This window comes from Globicephala melas, chromosome 12, assembly GCF_963455315.2.
Source record: "Globicephala melas chromosome 12, mGloMel1.2, whole genome shotgun sequence".
NCBI classification, from domain to species: Eukaryota; Metazoa; Chordata; class Mammalia; order Artiodactyla; family Delphinidae; genus Globicephala; species Globicephala melas.
In genome coordinates this window covers 72078149-72093064 of record NC_083325.1, presented here as the reverse complement: position 1 = coordinate 72093064, position 14916 = coordinate 72078149, and the positions used below count along the sequence as shown (strand labels likewise).

The 14916-nt window shown below is 38.4% G+C and overlaps 1 protein-coding gene across 1 annotated transcript in view; it reads right to left on the bottom strand.

Moving 5' to 3' along the window:
- ATAD2B (ATPase family AAA domain containing 2B) overlaps positions 1 to 14916 on the bottom strand; it is a 150633-nt gene that overhangs the window by 8688 nt on the left and 127029 nt on the right. Inside the window, exons 23-25 of the mRNA XM_030858299.2 lie at positions 8208 to 8330; positions 4981 to 5118; positions 599 to 1282 (exon numbers count right to left, since the gene is read on the bottom strand). Coding sequence (XP_030714159.1) covers positions 599 to 1282; positions 4981 to 5118; positions 8208 to 8330 — 945 coding nt within the window. The remainder of the gene's footprint in view (positions 1 to 598; positions 1283 to 4980; positions 5119 to 8207; positions 8331 to 14916) is intronic.

Genomic DNA, 14916 nt, shown 5'->3' with positions numbered 1-14916 from the left:
CAGTGACTGCCTGGCATGAATATACCTTAGTACATTACCAGGAGAGGCGATTAATATACATGACTTATATAATCCCTGCAGTGGCACCACTCTGAAGTTTAATTTAGAAGATAAAAGACACAGGGTTGGAGAATATAAGCAACTAGCTCAGAGTCACATGATTATAATGAACACGAGTGGTAATTTAATGTGGGTTTATATAACTTTACTATACCATACTGCTACAGTATCCAAGTCTTCTCACCCACCCCCACCCCACCCCAATAATCCTTCTGTTAGAAATCCATCTTCCTAACACTTGTGGATCTACTCAGCTTTTAGTCATAAATCCATTAGGACAGGGATGATAATCAGGTGGGAAGCAGAAGAGGAAGCAGCCAGGTAAGCAATGCATTCTGGACCACAAACCCTCTGAAACATTCACCAAAATTTATTATGTATGTGTACACTTTTCTAGGCAAAGGGGTGAAAAGTGCAACAGATTCTCAAAGGGGTATAATTATTTATCAACTATTGCTACTGGGGACCAGATAAAATATGCACTTAATTAACTCTGGAGTTAAAACCTTCAGGAAAAATTTTAAAACATTAGCTCTACCTTCTTTATCCAGTTCTGCATCTTTAACCTCCACATCAGGGCCAGGTTCGAGCTTCTCATTATTGCTACATTCCACTGCCTCTAGTTTCTCAGCATCATCTCCGTGATTTTCATTTGAAGCTTCTGGTTTTTCTTTTGACTGGTCCTCCAGAAGATTCTTTTGTTCAGAACTACATTTGTCTCCACTACCACAGAAAGAAACTACTTCAGCTTTGCCATTCTGACACTCCAGAAGTGGTATTCCTTCAAAACTGTCAGTGGAGGCCTCACCGTTTAGACAGCTTCCTTTAAGGAAAGACTCTTTCCTAGATGTCTGTTCTGGATTTAGAGAACTGCTGCTGTTGACCAGTAGAGACTCATTTGAACTTTCCTCTTCAGTAGATGCAAAGTTCTCTTTTGTGCCCGCTCCGTTGTTAAGCCTCCGCCCCTGGTCCATGTCCATGATGTCACACGATGATTCATCATTGGTCATAGATAAGTCTCCAGTCTCTTCTCCATTTTCTTCATGGCAGTCAGTGCTTACCTCAAACTCTCCATTTTCTAGCAATTTCCTGTCCTCCATATGATTCTCATAGTCAGCAAATTTGGTGTCCTCTTCATCTTTTTTTAAATTATTGACTTTCCTTTTCTTAATAATTCCTTTACCCCACTGTGATCGCCGCCTTGATTTTCTCCGAACTCGAACTATTTTACAAAGAAGGGAAAAAGATATGTAGAACCTGGAATGCAATGCTTGTTTTACAAATGTTTATTAAATAAGACCCAAACGAAAGTAAACCCATACTAGCGTAACACACAGACAAAAACTACTTAGCTCTTGACATCCATGCTGACTAATCCTCACAAACTACAAGTAAAATGGATATGAAGTCAGGGATGAACTCTGAAGAATGAAAGGAATTTACATTTATTTCCTGTATGAGTTTACTCAGCACTCACTTTTTACCACTGCCCTGGATTCTACTTTATAGCTGTTCCTAATTCCTAACATGCAGGGGCCAAGCGTACTATACACACATTTAGGGAATGACCACATTACCAAGCTGCCTGGAAGGTTTGGGGCTACATCCCTGGACTTCCACCAGGAAGATGAGTGCTTTGTCAGCAAGATCACCCAAGAGCTTCTAAACCATGAAAGGAAATTAAAGTATGATCCAGTATATGAAGAGAGAATAGTTACAGGTATTCCGACAAAGCAATCTCTACTGCCTCTCCTTCCAGAAGAAACATAAGCCCTATGAAGGTTATATAGACAATGTGGTTAGCCAGCTGTTAGCCATCTACCACAAATGGTTCACCTATCAGGATCAATTTCTTGCAAAGTTGTTATTTGAAAATATGTAGAAAAATTAAGCCCTCTGCTATCAAGGCAGCAACAACATTAACAAACAATGAAAATAAATATTTGGTCAGTTATGTGAAACGGGAGACCTACAAAAGTTGTAGGGACTATACTCCTAGATGTTAGAAACTATCATGAGCTTTTATGAGTAGATAGCTGGTACTTCCAGGTAATGATGGACCCAGGAATCTTTAATTTCCCATGTATGTATCAAAGGTAGCTGGTTATACAAGTCGATCCCATTGTCCCTTAAATAAAAAGTTAACTTTTATTTTGCAATGTGGGACATTTTCGCAAAGAAATTTAAATACAAAGTTATTAAAGCAAACTAGTTAAGCTAGAGACCTATCACTTCTGGTGTCAAACACCAAATTCTAAATATTAGTTTGTTGAAAGCCATCAGAGTAAAAATAATTCATATTTTTCCAAGGCTATAAATGTAATGTCAAATCTGGCTTAATTTTAAAAGAGATAATATGTATTTTTAATATGTCAATGTTGAAAGCTTCCTGGGCAAAGACATTTTAAAAAGAAAATACAAATATGAGACCACTAAGTGTAGATTGTTTAATCCACAGTTTAAAAACTGCTTTTGAAAGACAAATAGAGGGGAATGTGGTCTTAAGACAACCCTCACTTCTTTACTCTAGCACTTAATATGAACTTGTGATCTATCAACAGTATATAGTGTGTTTACATACTTTTCCCATCCTTTCATCTTTAATCCTTACTGAGTCTCTGTAAAGACACCAAGGTATTCACAAGTGTTGACAAATTTTGTCATAACTATCACTCTTCTTTCTCATCTAAGAATAAATCTACTAAAGGTTTCTAAAATCATCTGCAAAATTCAAGTTATTTAGTCACTTGGCTCAAAATTTACTTTGCCTTCAAAACTGTACTATCATTACCATCTCTCCATTCCTTTATCCCCTATTAATTTCTATTTTTACAATTTACAGTTATAGGGTAATTGGAGATGAAATTTCTATATTAGTCTACTTTTAAAAGCACAGGCTATAAGTGATAGGCATTCATAAGCATTCCATTACTTATATGAAAAACTAATCCAGTCCACATTAAAAGTGTAAGAAAAGTATTCAGCTTGCTCTTTCTCTAAAATGTAGAACTGTTAGGTTTTACTACCTGACAAGTCACTCCTGACATTGTGTCCTTGCTTATTCTCCAATAACCAAAGGTACAAGAGGTTCCCTTTTTCTTTCCTCACTAAGCCATGGAGCACTAGAGCAAGAGGCTGGACCCTGCTTGATTAGGAGCCAGCGCAACTCCTTAAAATGTACTCATACCCTAAGCAAAGGTTAGGAGCCCTTCTGAAGTAAGTTTATTTCTAATGCTTTCATCCCAGCTAAGAAAAAGAAAATGTTCTTATTTGGGGAGAGGTCAAGCTAGAGATATTTTCCCCGTCCTTTTATAATCACTTCTAATGCTTAGTATGATTTTGGTAAAATAAGAGGAATTGGTTATATACGTGCCACAAGAATAGGGATTTTTGTTTTAGTCACTGCTCTATCCCCACAGCACCTGGCATGTGGTAGTATATATTTACAGAACTAATCTTTAATATACCCACTTCCTTTTTCAAGGGTGCTTTGTGTGAAAAGCCCATTTAGAGGCACAATCTTTAAAATCAAGTTTTATAACATCTCTGAGTTTGTTTCCAAAACTAAGACCTTAGAAAAGCAACTCTTCCAAAGGGAGATTTAGACATATGATTTAAGTAACTTAATGTAAAACAGACAAATGATGAGTCACATATGCCATCTACTGGTAAGAGAAAACAGGACTCACATTTGTAGATTACAATATTTTAATACTTAAAGGAAATTAAAACTGCTTGAAGCCAATATTCAATGTGTTTTAGTTAGTAAATATTTTTACCAGTTGCAGAGAATGTAGGGATTTCAAGGTTTAACTTAGAGTGCTGTGTCACAGAATCCAGGTCACGATCCAAGGTACAACTAGGATAAATAGCTTAATCAGTTTTATGGAACTAAATGCACCATTAAGTCCTTCAAATGTTCTCACACATGAATGCCACTTATCACAAAGAGAACAAGATAAAAAAAACTGAGTCTGGTTCATTCATTCAAATTCAATGCCACTGGTTAAAGAACTTATTATGGCCATCTTTACTGACAGTTGGAGCAGAATTACCACCTTTATATCAGAAGAACAGCGTATATCTTCCAAAGATGGCTATCTTTAGTGAAACATAAAGATTACATTAGGATTATACCCCAATAAACATGTTAAAAAAAAAGATTACATTAGGAAGATGCTGTGTTTATTAACATTTGTCTTTTAGAAATTTTACAGATCACCATGAATGAGGAAAAGTGAGGAGAACCCAGAACACTGAATTTTCCCCTAAATACATCTGACTTAAACAAAGCCAGTTAAAGAAGGCTACACAGATTTTTCTCAGAAAAATCAACTTCCTGCTGTCAATTCAGTCACTCTCCTAAGCTGGAATTTCCATTTCCCACCATAACAAGAACATTCTGCATAACATACAGCAAGGGGTTGGGGGCGGGGTGGATAAAAAAATCTATTGGTGGGCTTCCCTGGTGGCGCAGTGGTTGAGAGTCCGCCTGCCGATGCAGGGCACACGGGTTCGTGCCCCAGTCTGGGAAGATCCCACATGCCGCGGAGCGGCTGGGCCCGTGAGCCATGGCCGCTGCGCCTGCGCGTCCGGAGCCTGTGCTCCACAACGGGAGAGGCCACAACAGTTAGAGGCCCACGTACCGCAAAAAAAAAAAAAAAAAAAAATCTACTGGCTCCACATCTCTATCTAAAAACCAAAGTTTAAAACTGAAGATATTCAAATCTAGTTCAATTACAACAGCAAGCATTGAATGGAGATAGGAGAAAAGCAAATAAGGTTAAAGAAATGTATTCTGATTCAGCATTTTACCCCACAAGCTCTTAGCAGCCCTTTGGTATATGTGCCCAATTCCTAACACATCTGCCTCATTTGCAGTTGTTCCCACTACTGGATAACATGATCTCAAATACTCACATGCACATTTATTTGCAGAGCTGTGCCAGATATCCATTGGATTTCTTTGTTTGTGCCGAAATGCCTCTTCAACTCTAGTTTCCATCTTTCGAGCTCCAGTACCATGAGGATTTATTTGTTCTGCTGTTACCGATAAGCCTGCAAGCAGAAGATAAGCGATACCTATTTAAATATTTCCAGCTACATAAACCAACAAGGTTAAAAAAAAGTCTGAAATACAAAACTGAATTTTAAAGTCATTAATTATACTTGGACAGTCTGTAATTCGGATGAAATAGTATCTATTGATTTAAGATGGGAAAGAAACTAGATATAAAATCATAAAAATAAAATGGCAGGCCATGCTTATTTACACTTAATCCCCAAAGGGCCCTGTGTTTATTCATTTTACTTTGCAGAGGGATACATTTCACATTTTTATGACTGTGAGACAGTAAGATTATATATAGTCTAAAAGTCATGATTTCTGCCATCTTAGAAAGTATAAGCATATATTTGGCCACTGAACCCCATTCATATGAACTGTTTCCATCTGACATTAGCTGGCTGTCACACCACACTGCGTAAGTTTGGTTTTCGTGCACTGATCTTCATAAAAATAACCATTCCATCTCAATTCTCTTTACTAGATTTCTTTCTTCTATGCCATCCTTAAATGTTGCCTTCCTTAAACGTTTCTAAGGGCTGTCTCTGGAATCCCTTTTCTTCTCACTTTAATCTACACCTTCCACCACAAATATTCATGCCTTCAGCTCCTACTGGCATTATATAATTAGTCCCAAATTACATCTTTAGTCCAAAACTCTCTTGAGCTTCTGATTCATATCAGTTGCCTACTTGATATCACCAACTGGATATCCTAGAGATAGGTCAAATTAAAGATAACTGGTTTCTCTTTCCCCACCAAAAAAAACCTGTCCTTATATATTCCCTCTCTCTACTGGTGGTATTAGCATCTACTTAAGTCATTAAACCAGTAACATGGCAGCCAATTTTGCCTCTTCCTTTCCTTCACAATGCCCTCCACCCCTGCAGCTGCATCTCTCTCATGTTAATCCTACCTTCATTCCCACTTCACTAATTAAAACTCTGGACTACTCCAACAGCCCTCCCCCCACCAAAAGCTTTATTGAGGTACAATTTACACAACATAAAAATCACTCATTTTAAGCGTACGATTCAGTGATTTTTAGTGAATTTACAGAGCTGTGCAATCACCACAGCAATCCAATTTAGGTAACGGTTCCAGGCAACCACTAGTCCACTTTTTGTCTCTATAGACTTGCCTTTTGTGAGCATTTCATATAAATAGAATCATGCAATATGTGCTCTTTTGTGACTGCCTTCTTTCACTTAGCATAACATTTATAAAGTTCATCCATGCTGTACCATGTATCAGTACCTTATTCCTTTTTATAGCTGAGCAGTATGTCACTGTACAATATACCCTGTTATTTTTTGGTGTTTTTTTTTTGCGGTACACGGGCCTCTCACTGTTGTGGCCTCTCCCATTGCGGAGCACAGGCTCCAGACGCGGAGGCTCAGCGGCCATGGCTCACGGGCCCAGCTGCTCCGCGGAATGTGGGATCTTCCCGGACCGGGACACGAACCCGCGTCCCCTGCATCGGCAGGCGGACTCTCAACCACTGCGCCACCAGAGAAGCCCTTATACCCTGTTTTGTTTACCCATTCATCAGTTGACGGACATTTGGGCTGTTTCCGGTTTTTAATTGTGAATAATACTGCTATGAACATTCACGTACAAGTCTTTATATGGACATATGTTTTCATCTCTCTTGGGTAGATCCCTAGGAGTAGAATCGCTGGGTCATATGTAAATATTATGCTTAACTTTTTAGAAACTGCCAAAATGTTTTCAAAACTGGCTCCAACAGCTTTTTAACTGGTCTCTCATCCTCCTACTGAGCCACATTGAGACCTTGCTATTTCCTGCTGCCAAAGCAATTTACCAATCCATTCCACTGTTTCAAATACTTCTATGAATCCTACTGACTATGGAAATTGTTCTCAAACTTTAGTGTACATAAAAAGCACTTGAGTTTGCTGAAGTGCAGATTTCTCGGCCTTCAGATTCTCGGCCAGAGAATCTAATTCGGTAGTTCTAAGCTGATGTGGGTAATAAACACAAACACATTTTAAAAAACATAGATCTACAGGATAAAGTCCAAGCTCCTTAGCAAGACATTGATTCATGCAAATATTTATAAAAAGCCTGTTGTGTACCAGAGATAGTTCTAGGGACTGCAGTAGAGCTATGAATAAGACATTCACAGCACTTATATTCTAAATAAGGAGGAGAGAGACAACAACAGTAACAAAATGCCAAGTGCTATGGTGACCAGAGCCTAATAAGATTAGGTGGCCAGGGAAGGCCTCTCTAAGGCAGTAGAAGAAAAGCGTCTTCACATCTTCAATGTCCTGGACCCAGCTCACCTTCTGAGCTCTGTTTCCCACCATTCTGTACATCTTTAGCAACACCAGTTTGCAGTTCTTCCAATACACCACGTTATTTCACGTCTCTGCGCCTGTACACGTAGTGTGCTGTGCTTACAATACCTCCTCCTTCTCCGTCACTGCCTCCCTTCCTCTACTTCACTAGAGACAACACTTCTATATTCATTCCCCAAACTCTGATCAAAATGCTGGGTTTCCTACCAGGAGGTCCCTCCTCTGTGCTATGAACATGCTTCAATCAGTGCATATGCCACACTATACTCGATTTGTTTTACACTTACTCTCTCCTACTAAAGTGTGAGTTCCTCAAGGACAGGATTATATATAGAACGAACAAAACGCATCTGCTAATTCTGTGTTTATATTAACAAAATTGCACATAAATTCCAACAGGTTTAAAAAAAAAGTATTCCTAAAAACCATTTTTAAGTATCGGTATTAGATATAAACTGATGAAAATAAACCCTCTTCAAATATGAAAGCCTATCTAAATCCTTTAAGAACAGAAATCCATAATTAAAGATATATGCCTGCAAAAGAAATTTCACTAAGAAGTACTTTATTTCTGTCATTTGCACTAAAACTGTTATAGAAAGTAAAATTTTAAAACATCTTTGAGAATTTACATGACATTTTCATATCAGAAATTAAGGATGGGCCTCAAAATACATTTTCATAATACCAGCAACCGTAAAGAAACAACATTCAATGACCTCTTACTCTTCAGTAGCAAGTTCATTTCTATAACTTACCTCTTTTTATTCTTGCTTCCTTAATTTCTTCACAGAGTTTATTAAATTCTGGATCCAATTCAGCTGCAATGATGGCATGCGCAGTGTCCTTCAGGGTACAAGCCCTGTGCCTAATTATTTTATCTGTTAAAAAGTTGGTATACATTTATTATAAATACAAGTGAAATAACATGAACAAAGGGCATCTTAAAAAGAAAAGGAACACAAACATTTAAATAAAACTGTGACTGCAATGAGAAGCCTGGGCACCTCAACGAAGAGCAGCCCCCTGCTCGCCACAACTAGAAAAAGCCCACGCACAGCAACAGACTCAACACAGCCAACAAAAAAATTTTTTAAAAGGCTTTATCAAAATAATTAATTAATTTAAAAAACTGAAAAGCATTTCTAGCTAAGAAGCAAGCTCATTTAAATGATGAGCAAAAAATAAATATAATAAGCTACTCAATCAAGTTGACAATCCTCTGAGAACTATACTTTTAGAACTTCAAAGTACTAAGCCTACTTAACAAATCATTACCTCAAAGATATGGCTTAATTTTATATTTTTCAAAAATGTATGACATTCAATAAAGATTTTTAAAAGATTTACAGGATATTCACCGTATGTCCAGCACCAGAGCTACCATGGATAGATACCGAGATTTCAGAAAACCTTACATAATTTTCTCCACGAGACAAAACTGGTCAAAACTATGCTAAATTAAGGGTGACTGATTAAAAAATTGTGACAGGAACAGACAAATACAATAAGGCACCTAAGATAAGAATGCAAGATGACATAAACTGCAGGTAGATCTAGGAGAGAAGTGCATACTCTGTTCTAGATAAACCATATACCTAAAATTGCTACTAAAAGAAGAGTCTCTGCTTTACACTAACAGAGGAGTCCTCATTAACTAACAATATGCATAAACAGTGCTCCCTAGAGCTGTGCAACTCCAAGATATTAAAAGTCAAGTTAATATACCAAGGTCACTTAATTTGTAACAGAATTTAGCACTAGCATCTAAGTCACAAAATAACATCTGCGTTTTCACCTCTAGTAAAGACAAAAAGTATAAAGATGTATTTTATTTATAACTTTTCTTATTAGAAAGTCTAATAGTTCACTGTAGAAATCTTATAAAAACAAGCATGCAGCACTCAAAAAGCAACCCACTGGTATATTTCCTTCCAATGTATTTTCTCTAAACTTTCACTCAATAAATATTGTCAACTGTACCAGGAAGTAAGTCAGGTGATGGCTACACAGTAGTGAACAAAATAGACAGGTGTCCACTTTCAAGGAGCTTTTCAGAATAGTATAGAAAAGAGGTATTTTACCAAATAATCTCATATACACATATAAACACCTTCTCCTACCCCTCCCTCACCCCCCAAAAAACCTGTAACAGCTATGATGAAAATCTACAGGATACTGGTGTGGATACCAATTTTGAATGGGCAAGTCAGGAAAGACTTCTCGGAATTAGTGGCATTTAAGCTGAGACTTAAAGCATGCATGGGGGTAGCCACTGACAAAGGGAAAAACCAGTGAAGGTTCAGAAAATACCATGTGAGAAAGTTCTGGAGTTAAAAGATCTTGGAGATTTTAAGAAACTGAAAGGTAGCCTAAGTGATTACAACACAATAAGCAAGAGGCAAACGGGAATCTGACCATATTCAAAGGATTTTAGATCTTATCCCAAGAGCAATGAAAAGTCATTGAAAAGATCCAAGAAGAGAAATTACATGATTTAAATGCTCATCTTCGAAAGATCTCTCTGGCTGTTCCCTAGAGACTGGATTGAGAGGGTCAGGCATAAAACCAGGGAGTATAATCGGAAGGCAATTTTTAGTGAAAAGAGAAGAGAGAACTGAACCAGGTGGTAGTGAAGAAAAGGAAGACTACAGCTTTGAAATGTGTTCTCAATGACACAACTTGGTAGTAAAGCAGGGGATGAGATAAGCATCAAGGAAGATTCCCTAGCTTCCTGCATGAAAAATGGGAGGATGGAAGTACCGCTTACAAAAATAAAAATTTTTTAAAAAAAGGAAAAAAAAATCCTACAGTATAATTAGAAAGGAAGCAGGAAAAGAAGTTAGAGATTTGCGCTAGTTTAAAGAGTTTAGTTTTGACATGACTAAAAAATATCTAATAGAGCCTGAGCCAAGATCGCAAAGTAGAAGGACGTGCTCTCACTCCCTCTTGCGAAAACACCAGAATCACAACTAGCTGCTGGTCAATCACTGACAGGAAGACACTGGAACTAACCAAAAAAGATACTCCACATCCAAAGATAAGGGAGAAGCCACAATGAGAACGGTAGGAGGGGTGCAATCACAGTAAAAAAAAAAAAAAATCCCATAACTGCTGGGTGGGTGACTCACAGACTGGAGAACACTTATACCACAGAAGTCCACCCACTGGAGTGAAGGTTCTGAGCCCCACGTCAGGTTCCCAAACTGGGATCCGGCAACGGGAGGAGGAATTCCTAGAGAATCAGACTTTGAAGGCTAGTGGGATTTGATTGCAGGACTTCGACAGGACTGGGAGAAACAGAGACTCCACTCTTGGAGGGCACACACAAAGTAGTGTGCGCATCGGGACTCAGGGGAAGGAAGAGTGACCCCAGGGGAGGCTGAACCACACCTACCGGCTAGTGGTGGAGGGTCTCCTGCAGAGGCGGGGGTGGCTGTGGCTCACCATGGGGACAAGGACACTGGCAGCAGAAGTTCTGGGAAGTATGCCTTGGCGTGAGACCTCCCAGAGTCCACCATTAGCCCCACCAAAGAGCCAGGTAGGCTCCAGTGTTGGGTCGCCTCAGGCCAAACAACCAACAGAGAGGGAACCCAGCCCCACCCATCAGCAGTCAAGTGGATTAAAGTTTTACTGAGCTCTGCCCACCAGAGCAACAGTCAGCTCTACCCACCACCAGTCCCTCCCATCAGGAAACTTGCACAAGCCTCTTAGATAGCCTCATCCACCAGAGGGCAGACAGCAGAAGCAAGAAGAACTACAATCCTGCAGCCTGTGGAACAAATATCACATTCACAGAAAGATAGACAAGATGAAAAGGCAGAGGGCTATGTACCAGATGAAGGAACAAGATAAAACCTCAGAAAAACAACTAAATGAAGTGGAGATAGGCAACCTTCCAGAAAAAGAATTCAGAATAATGATAGTGAAGATGATCCAGGACCTCGGAAAAAGAATGGAGGCAAAGATCGAGAAGATGCAAGAAATGTTTAACAAAGAACTAGAAGAATTAAAGAACAAACAGAGATGAATACAATAACTGAAATGAAAAATATACTAGAAGGAATCAATAGCAGAATAACTGAGGCAGAAGAATGGATAAGTGGTCTGGAAGACAGAATGGTGGAATTCACTGCCACAGAACAGAATAAAGAAAAAAAGAATGAAAAGAAATGAAGACAGCCTAAGACACTTCTGGGATAAGATTAAATGCAACAACATTCACATTATAGGGGTCCCAGAAAGAGAAAAGACAGAGAAAGGACCCGAGAAAACATCTGCAGAGATTAGAGTCGAAAACTTCCCTCACATGGGAAAGGAAATAGCCACCCAAGTCCAGGAAGCACAGAGAGTCCCAGGCAGGATAAACCCAGGAGAAACATGCCGAGACACATAGTAATCAAACTGGCAAAAATTAAAGACAAAGTAAAATTATTGCAAGCAGCAAGGGACAAATGACAAATAACATACAAGGGAACTCCCATAAGGTTAACAGCTGATTTCTCAGCAGAAACTCTACAAGCCAGAAGGGAGTGGCATGATATACTTAGTGATGAAAGGGAAGAACCTACAACCAAGATTACTCTACCCAGCAAGGATCTCATGCAAATTCCATGGAGAAATCAACAGCTTTATAGACAAGCAAAAGCTAAGAGAATTCAGCACCACCAAACCAGCTCTACAACAAATGCTAAAGGCACTTCTCTAAGTGGGAAACACAAGAGAAGAAAAGGACCTACAAAAACAAACCCGAAACAGTTAAGAAAATGATCATAGGAACATACATATCGATAATTACCTTAAACGTGAATGATTTAATGTTCCAGCCAAAAGACACAGGCTTGCTGAATGGATACAAAAACAAGACCCATATATATTATAAGAGACCCACTTCAGACCTAGGGACACATACAGACCGAAAGTGAAGGGATGGAAAAAGATATTCCATGCAAATGGAAATCAAAAGAAAGCTGGAGTAGCAATACTCATATCAGATAAAATAGACTTTAAAATAAAGAATGTTACAAGAGACAAGGAAGGACACTACATAATGATCAAGGGATCAATCCAAGAAGAAGATATAACAATTATAAATATATTAGCACCCAATATAGGAGGACCTCAATACATAAGGCAACTGCTAACAGCTATAAAGAGGAAATCGACAGTAACACAGTAATAGTGGGGGACTTTAACACCTCACTTACACCAATGGACAGATCATCCAAAATGAAAATAAATAAGGAAACAGAAGCTTTAAATGACAACAGACCAGATAGATTTAATTGATATTTATAGGACATTCCATCCCCAAACAGATTACACTTTCTTCTCAAGTGTGCACGGAACATTCTCCAGGATAGTTCATATCTTGGGTCTCAAAACAAGCCTCAGTAAACTTAAGAAAACTGAAATCATATCAAGTGTCTTTTCTGACCACAATGCTATGAGATTAGAAATTAATTACAGGGAAAAAAACGTAAAAAACACAAACACATGGAGGCTAAACAATACGTTATTAAATAACCAAGAGATCACTGAAGAAATCAAAAAATACCTAGATGGGCTTCCCTGGTGGCGCAGTGGTTGAGAGTCTGCCTGCCGATGCAGGAGACACGGGTTTGTGCCCCGGTCCGGGAGGATCCCACGTGCCGCGGAGTGGCTGGGCCCGTGGGCCATGGCCGCTGAGCCTGCGTGTCCGGAGCCCGTGCTCCGCAACGGGAGAGGCCACAACAGTGAGAGGCCCGCGTACCGCAAAAAAAAACAAACAAAAAAACCTGGAGACAAATTACAATGAAAGCACGACGATCCAAAACCTATGCGATGCAGCAAAAGCAGTTCTAAGAGGGAAGGTTATAGCTATACAAGCTTACCTCAAGAAACAAGAAAAATCTCAAATAAACAATCTAACCTTAAACCTAAAGGAACTAGGGAAAGAAGAACAAACAAAACTCAAAGTTAGCAGAAGGAAAGAAATCATAAAGATCAGAGCAGAAATAAACAAAACAAGAAACAAAGAAAACAATAGCAAAGATCAAGAAAACTAAAAGCTGGTTCTTTGAGAAGATAAACAAAATTGATAAACCATTAGCCAGAATCATCGGGAAAAAGAGGGAGAGGACTCAAATCAATAAAATTAGAAATGAAAAAGGAGAAGTTACAACAGACACAGCAGAAATACAAAGCATCCTAAGAGACTACTACAAGCAACTCTATGCCAATAAAATGGACAACCTGGAAGAAATGCCCAAATTTTTAGAAAGGTATAACCTTCCAAGACTGAACCAGGAAAAAATAGAAAATATGAACAGACCAATCAGGAGTAATGAAATTGAAACTGTGATTAAAAATCTTCCAACAAACAAATGTCCAGGACCAGATGGCTTCACAGGTGAATTCTACCAAACATTTAGAGAAGAGCTAACACCCATCCTTCTCAAACTCTTCCAAAAAACTGCAGAGGAAGGAACACTCTCAAACTCATTCTATGAGGCCACCATCCCCCTGATACCAAAACCAGACAAAGATACTACAAAAAAAGAAAATTACAGACCAATATCACTCATGAATATAGATGTAAAAATCCTCAACAAAATACTAGTAAACAGAATCCAAAAACACATTAAAAGGATCATACCATGATCAAGTGGGATTTATCCCAGAGATGCAAGGATTCTTCAATGTATGCAATTCAATCAATCTGATACACCATATTAACAAATTGAAGAATAAAAACCATATGATCATCTCAATAGATGCAGAAAAATCTTTTGACAAAATTCAACACCCATTTATGATAAAAACTCTCCAGAAAGTGGGCATAGAGGGAAACTACCTCAACATAAAAAAGGCCATATATGACAAACCCACAGCAAACATCATTCTCAACGGTGAAAAACTGAAAGCATTTCCTCTAAGATCAGGAAAAAGACAAGGATGTCCACTCTCACCACTATTATTCAACATAGTTTTGGAAGTCCTAGCCACTGCAATCAGAGAAGAAAAAGAAATAAAAGGAATACAAATTGGAAAAGAAGAAGTAAAACTGTCACTGTTTGCAGATGACATTGTACTATACATAGAGAATCCTAAAGATGCCACCAGAAAACTACTAGAGCTAATCAATGAATTTGGTAAAGTTGCAGGATACACAATTAATTCACAGAAGTCTCTTGCATTCCTATACACTAATTATGAAAAATCTGAAAGAGAAATTAAGGAAACACTCCCATTTACCATTGCAACGAAAAGAATAAAATACCTAGGAATAAACCTACCTAGGGAGACAAAAGACCTGTATGCAGAAAACTGTAAGACACTGATGAAAGAAATTAAAGATGATACAAACAGATGGAGCGATATACCATGTTCCTGGACTGGAAGAATCAATGTTGTGAAAATGAGTATACTACCCAAAGCAATCTACAGATTCAATGCAACCCCTATCAAATTACCAATGGCATTTTT